This window comes from Otolemur garnettii, unplaced genomic scaffold (genome assembly GCF_000181295.1).
Source record: "Otolemur garnettii isolate 467f Iridium unplaced genomic scaffold, OtoGar3 scaffold00018, whole genome shotgun sequence".
NCBI classification, from domain to species: Eukaryota; Metazoa; Chordata; class Mammalia; order Primates; family Galagidae; genus Otolemur; species Otolemur garnettii.
The window spans coordinates 18,996,546-19,003,649 of NW_003852413.1; the positions used below are offsets into that span (position 1 = coordinate 18,996,546).

Below are 7,104 nucleotides of genomic sequence, written 5' to 3' on the forward strand. Positions count from 1 at the left end.
TGAGGCAAGAGAATCGCTTAAGCCCAAGAGTTTGAGGTTGCTGTGAGCTGGGATGCCACGGCAGTCTACCCAAGGTGACAGCTTGAGATTGTCTCAAAAAAACAAAAAAAGAACAGGTGAGTGGTGTAGCAGGCACCTGTAATCCCAGCTATTCAGGAGGATGAGGTAAGAGGATCACTTGAGCCCAGGAGTTTGCTGTGAGTTGGCACTCTATGCAGGGGGACAAAGTGAGTCTCTGTCTCAAAAAAAAAAAGAAGAAGAAGAAGAAGCTTTTTAATGTTGATGTGAAATTTGCATAAATATATGACCTCTTTTACAGGGGTTAGTAACTTAGGGAGAGGAGAGAGTGGTAGGGTCATCTTATCTGCTCCTTAGGCCATATTCTCAAGCAGAAGCTACTGGACAGGAAGACTGAAACAATTTCTTTTTTTTGCTCAGTTACTACCCTATAATTTACCTCTGTGAGTCTTCCTTAATTGCCTTCATCATCACTGTTCACCATCAGAGATCAGGGAAACTTTCCAATTAATCAGGGGTCCTGGAAATGATTCAGAAATACACTATGGCTTAAGAGTAATGAATAACATTTATTTAGAGCTTACTATGAATTCAGTGCTTAAAATGTTCTATCCTATTTAATCTTCACATCCACTTTATGAAATCTATGTGGGTAAATCTCATGTGTGCCCCAAATAAAATCTCTTCCCAGCACTTTGGGAGGATAAGGTGTGAGGCCAGGAGTTTGAGACTAGCCTGGCAACAAAACACTGCTTGTCTCTTCAAAAAAAATTACAAAATTAGCTGTGAATGGAAGTTTGCATCTGTAGTCCTAGCTCCTCAGGAGGCTGAGGCAGGAAGATTGCTTTAGCCCAGGAGTTGGAAGGTGCAGTGAGCTATGAACTCCACTCTGCCTAGGCAACAGAGCAAGACCCTGTCTCTAATATCAAATAAAATAAAATCTCTAGCAGGTTGTGATATTTGTGGGTCTATCCTTTGTGACTGTAGGTTCGTCTTGGCACCAGGCATAGGGCAGTTCAACATCAGGCTCTTGCCCTAAACAGCTTCCAATGCCAAGAACTGGCAAATTACTACTTTGGTTTCAATGGATGGTCAAAAAGGATCATTAAGGTAAACTTTTTAGATTTTCTTTCACTAACTACACTTTCTTTAACATTAAAATCCAAGACTTCAAATAGCTGGGCGTTGTGGTGGGCACCTATAGTCCCAGCTACTTGGGAGGCTGAAGCAAGAGAATCACTTGAGCCTAAGAGTTTGAGGTTGCTGCAAGCTACCATGCCATGGCACTCTACTGAGGGCAACAAAATGAGACTCTGTTTCAAAAAAAAAAAAAAAAATCCAAAACTTCAGCCAGGCACAATGATTCATGCCTGTAATCGTAGCACTCTGGGAGGCCAAGGTGGGTGGATTGCTTGACCTTACAAGTTCGAGACCAACCTGGGCAAAAATCAAGACCCCTGTCTCTACTAAAAATAGAAAAACTGAGGCAAGAGGATCGCTTGAGCCCAAGAGTTGCAGGTTGCTGTAAGCTATAACACATGGCACTCTACCAAGGGTGACAGCTTGAGACTTTGTCTCAAAAAAAAAAAAATCCAAGACTTCAGATAAAAGGACTGGATTGGGTTGTGAGGAGGAGGTATGAATGGTCCCCTGTCATTAAAGGTAAGTGGATGTATCTGAATTGCCCTGCCACCTAGAATTGGTAATATTCTCCATTAGTTGGGTCGTGGTCTTCGTGCTTCTTTCCAATGTTAGTGTGGCATATAATAAAAAATGGCCATCTATATCTAGTAATTCATTTGCAAATCTTACTTGATTTTGAAGCTATAGGATGCATCAACCGTTAGGTGGGATTTCTGGAGTTTAGTTTTTAATTCTAATAGCAAAACACTTCAAAGTCTACTTTAAGATCCTAAGAAGGACCTTTAATTCAAAATCCTAACAGCTTCAGGAGCTTTCTGACGTTGAAGAAAGGGAAAATGAAGATACTGTGACACCACTTCAGAAGCAAAGCCTGAAGTTTTTCTGTGCTTTAGAGGTGCTGCTGCCATTCTATGAGTGCAGGAGTCTTGGAGTTGGTGTGGCCGAAGAGCCTGTACATAACCTGGAGGAAGGTCTGTTTTCAGTTGGGGGAAGGATCTCTCTTTTTTCTTAGTTTCTGAAACTTATCATTTTACATACATATCAGGCTCACCCCTTGCTAAGCTATTAAAGTCCTGGGCAGTTTTTCTCCCTTATTATGTAGGTTTTTACTTTAAGCAATTCCTGATAGAACCTTTAAGTCAAAAATTTTAGAGCTGACCTCCTACCAAGAACCTGAAGAGGAGGAGGAGGGAGATAATGTTTTTCTGGGTTTTGGTTAAGACATTGCTTTGTGTTAAAATAGTCCTCTCTTGTGACCTTCTGTTGTCCCAGCAAAATTATCATCTGAAGATTAAAAAAAAAAAAAACCTCCTCTGTAAACATTCAGTCTACTTCCTACTCAGGGAAGGGCTTGAGCCAAAAATAGAGTCCAATATGAATACCTAGTTAGGGTATTCAGTTGATACTGATACTAAACTTTTCTATAATCCATGGCCCACAGGCTTAGGGCTGTGACTTAAAAGAGAGGTCAGTGGAATAGAGTAGGTGCCTGTGGGTGATGCCCAGGATAGAGCCAGACCATCTGCACTACCTCCAAACCTTTTTCAGTGTGTGATCCCAGCCCTTGATGGGTAGGGTCTATAGTGGTGTAGCCTCAACTGGTCAACTTGAAATCTCTGGGTGGTATAGAATTGTACCAAGTTCCTGGCTTGTATCTCCCATATAGTCCTTCAGGAACGGCCAGCTTAGACAGAAGCAGTAAAAAAAAAACAAGCCCTACCAGTGTTTGCTTACAACAGTGCCATTCATTCAGCCATATTCTTGTATTCTGTCTGCCCTAATCACTGATAGTGATCTAAGAATCATGAATGTATTTTCATTTTTTAAACACTTAACAATCAATTATCATTCAAATAGGCATTTTAAATCCATTTGTTTTGGTTGGATTTAGGACCATTATCATTCCTTATGAAAAGGAAGACAGCTCAGAGGCTTGCTATTCAGAAAGCTTTGTCAGATGCATTCCAGAAACTATTGATTGTGGTTTTAGGTAAGAGTTTTTTAAATTTAATTTTTATTTGTGTGTACGTGTGTGTGTGTGTGTGTGTGTTTATTTATTTTGGGGGAGGCAGAGTTTAACTCGGTTGCCCAGTGGCATCATCATAGCTCACTGTAACCCAAACTCCTGGGTTCAAGTGATCCTCCTGCCTCAGCCTACCAAGTAGCTGGGACTATAGGCATGTACCACCATGCCCAGCTAATCTGTTTTGTAGAGATGGTGTCTTACCCTTGCTCAGGCTGGTCTTGAAGTCCTGGCCTCAATCAGTCTCCCACCTTGACCTCCCAGAGGATTACAGGCATGAGCCAGTGAGCTTGAATATTTTTAAATTTTTTTTTTTTTTTTTTGAGACAGAGTCTCACTTTGTCACCCTTGGTAGAGTGCAGTGGTGTCACAGCTCTTGGGCTTAGGCGATTCTCTTGCCTCAGCCTCCCAAGTAGCTGGGACTACAGGCACCTGCCACAATGCATGGCTATTTTTTTTGGTTTATTTGTTTAGCAGGCCTTGGCTATGTTCAAACCCACCAGCCCGGGTACATGTGGCCAGCCCCCTAACCCCTGAGCTACAGGCACCAAGCCAAAATATCTGTTTTTTGTTTGTTTGTTTTGTTTTGTTTAGTAGGCCCAGGCTGAGTTCGAACCCGCTAACCCCAGTACATGGCGCCAGCACTCTAACCATTGAGCTATAGGTGCCAGCCAATTTTAAATAATTTTTAAAAATAGACACAAGGTCTCACTATGCTGTCCAGGCTAGTCTCAAACTCCTAACCTCAACCAGTCTTCTTGCCACAGCCTCTGAAAGTACTGGGATTTTGAAAAGTTAAGTGGATGAAAATATGGATATCTAAAACATTCCATCTTATGTTCTTATTCACTAAATTCTTTCACAGCAACAGTCTCAGATTTGTTCTCTGTGACATTTGTGAGAAAAATGTCAGCAAACATTATTGTACATAGTTTGTAGATGTAGAATGACCTGCCTCAGTTCACATAGAAAGTGTTTGATCCAAGTATTCTTTCTCAGTTGTTTGCCCAGCATGCAGAATACTAATTATAAGATTTTTTTTTTGAGACAGAGTCTCAAGCTGTCACCCTGGGTAGAGTGCCATGGTGTCATAACTCATAGCAACCTCCAACTCTTAGGCTCAAATGATCCTCTTGCCTCAGTTCTTCTTCTTCTTCTTTTTTTTTTTTGAGACAAGCTGTCACTCTACCCAAGCTGTCACTCTACCCAAGCTGTCACCCTGGGTAGAGTGCTGTGACATCACAGCTCACAGCAACCTCTAACTCCTGGGCTCAGATGATTCTCCTGCCTCTGCCTCCCTAGTAGCTAGGATTACAAGTGCCCGCCACAACACCTGGCTATTTTCTGTTTGTAGCTGTCATTGTTGTTTGGCAGGCCCAGGCTGGATTCAAACCCGCCAGCTCAGGTGTATATGGCTGGCGCCTTAGCCACTTGAGCCACAGGCACCAAGCCATTGTTTTTCTATTTTTAGTAGAGACAGTCTTGCGTTTGCTCCAGCTGGTATCAAACTCGTGAACTCAAGCAATCCACCTGCCTCAGCCTCCCAGAGTGCTAGGATTACAGGCATGAGCCACTGAGCCCAGTCTGATTATAAGCTTTGAACACCTGGGTTCAAGTCCTAACTATCTCTTAGAGACTTTTAATGTAATTTAGGTTTTATAACCAGAGAGGTTTGAAGATGTTTAGTATTTCTAAGCTGCAGTCTTTTTCTCTGCAAAGAGAAGTTAGTAATTCAACCTACCATATGGGGGATATTGTACGAGTAAGTGAGGTGACAAATGCAAAAACTCAGAACTTTACTTATGTGATAAACAGACAAAATATGTTAACTGTATCACTGTTGTTTTCTACCTGAATAAATAGAGAATGAACTCTATTGAAGAGAGTTTATTAGATTATGTTTTTTGAATCAAGAATTCAGTTTCAGCTTTCATTTCTGGCACTGACATTGGGTGAATGTTATTCCTATGTAGTACACATAATTGGCTGCTTTCCTGTGAGCTGTGAAAGTACTTTTGAATGGCACTGATTGTGTCCCTGTTGAGTTCTACAGTATTGTGAATGTTACAGGAAACTTGATGAACAGAAAGTCCCTGAACAGAATTGCTCATCTGCTTCATAGCCCCGAAGGGTCAGAGACTGAAAAATCAGAGATGGCCCTGATAAGTCTCAGCCTTCCAACTGTCAAGTCTGTAATAACCTTCAAGCACCAAACTAGATGTCTGGGTTGTTTATCTCTCCCTAGTATGCAAAGATATCCCTCACACATACTCAAACTTCCTTAGACCTAAAGCCTTATGGCTCTAGTTTGCCTCGAAGGAAGTTGTATTGTCTACAATATGTAGGCCAGTTTCTGCCAATAAAATGTTCAAATGCTGTCTATCTGCAAAGCTTTGTATATTGTATCTGGTAGAATTTTAGTTCCCAGGGAGTAGATACTTGTCTCTTGCTTCTAATATGTCAACTAGTCCAGTTCTCTATCCCAGGTTTGAACTCACTTTGACCCTCATTTTGACCCCCGTTTAGTGCCTTACTATTTAATCATATTATGATTGAACTTTTTTTTTCTGAGACTGAGTCTCTGTTGCCCAGGGTAGAGTGCCATAGAATCAGCCTAGCTCATAACAACTTCAAACTGCTGGGTTCAAACTATCCTCCTGCCTCAGCCTCCTAAGGACTTGGGACTATAAGTACTGCCAAAATGCTGGGTAGGTTTTTTTATTTTTATTTTTTTTTATTTATTTTTTATCTTTAGTAGAGACAGGGTCTCAGTCTTGCTCAGGCTAGACACGAACTCCTGAGCTCAAGTGATCCTCCCACCTTGGCCTCCTAGAGTGCTAGGATTACAGGCATGAGCCACAGTGCCTAGGCATGATTGAACATTTTTGTTTTCACATTTTTTGTTTCCTATAAATTGTAAATTCTTTAGTTCCTGCTTGTAAGATCATAAAGTTTTTTGGACCAAACACAGTTGATACTTCATACATATTTTTAATAAGTGGTTATGTTAAAAATTGAAATGTGAGATGAGGAAATTTCCAGGAAAATGCCCTTATTTTCTGCTTTTAGAAATCAGAAGAATGTCTCATTATGGGATGGTGTCACCATTATATGCCGGAAGTTTTAGAACCAAAAAATTCTGAATTAATCCTTGTTAATTTTATTTCAGAAACTGGTAAAATAGCTGTGGAGTATAGACCCAGTGAAGAGATCACAGATGTCAGAAGTGAAGAAGAACTACATGATTTAATTCAAGTACGTGGGAAAAAAGCTCAAGGGCAACCTAGCCAGTGTAGTCGTAATTCAGAGAACTAGCAGATTTGGAAAACTTCAGCATGTATCATTCTTAGGAAAGTGTGAAATTCTGAGTGTATTTCTAGTGCTTTTACTGAGCTCTAGCTCTTGGCTCTGACTCCTTATTTGAAATTTGGAGAGCAGAAGTGAGGACTATTAGGATCCTAATACAGTAATAGACACAGGAGAGTGGTTAGTCTCTTCCACCCAGGGTTAGGGATTCTACGCTACTTGAAAATAAGACTTTTTAACTCCCCTCGAACAGGATCTCAGGAATTTGAGCAGAAAGTAATTATTGACCTAAGTGTGATTATGCTGTAGCTTTCAAAAACTATTATGCTTTTCTAATGTAGCTTATTACTTAGAGTTCAACATCTACTTATCTTAGATGGAATATTTTGCTGAAGATCCTTTCTGTAAATCAATTATAGTCATGTGCCACCTAACAAGCTTATGTCAACAAGAAACCACATATGTCATGGTGATCTCATAAAAATATAATGAGGCTATAGCGGTGTACCTTTTAAAATTCGTTTATACTATATTTTTACTGTATCTTTTCTATGTTTAGATACACAAATACTTAATCATTGTGTTATAGTTGCCTGCCATATTTTTTTTTTTTT

General features: G+C 40.3%; 1 protein-coding gene across 4 annotated transcripts in view; it reads left to right on the forward strand.

Moving 5' to 3' along the window:
* The window catches only part of RDM1 (RAD52 motif containing 1), a 10,131-nt gene that overhangs the window by 1,138 nt on the left and 1,889 nt on the right, over window positions 1-7,104 (forward strand). Inside the window, exons 3-6 of one of the 4 annotated variants that reach the window (XM_003786241.2) lie at window positions 1,006-1,128; window positions 1,964-2,132; window positions 3,053-3,151; window positions 6,354-6,439. In XM_003786241.2, coding sequence (XP_003786289.1) covers window positions 1,006-1,128; window positions 1,964-2,132; window positions 3,053-3,151; window positions 6,354-6,439 — 477 coding nt within the window. Of the gene's footprint in view, window positions 1-1,005; window positions 1,129-1,963; window positions 2,133-3,052; window positions 3,152-6,353; window positions 6,442-7,104 lie in introns of those variants that run through there. The other 3 variants (XR_002772395.1, XM_003786242.2, XM_012802934.1) reach the window with 3 other exon arrangements.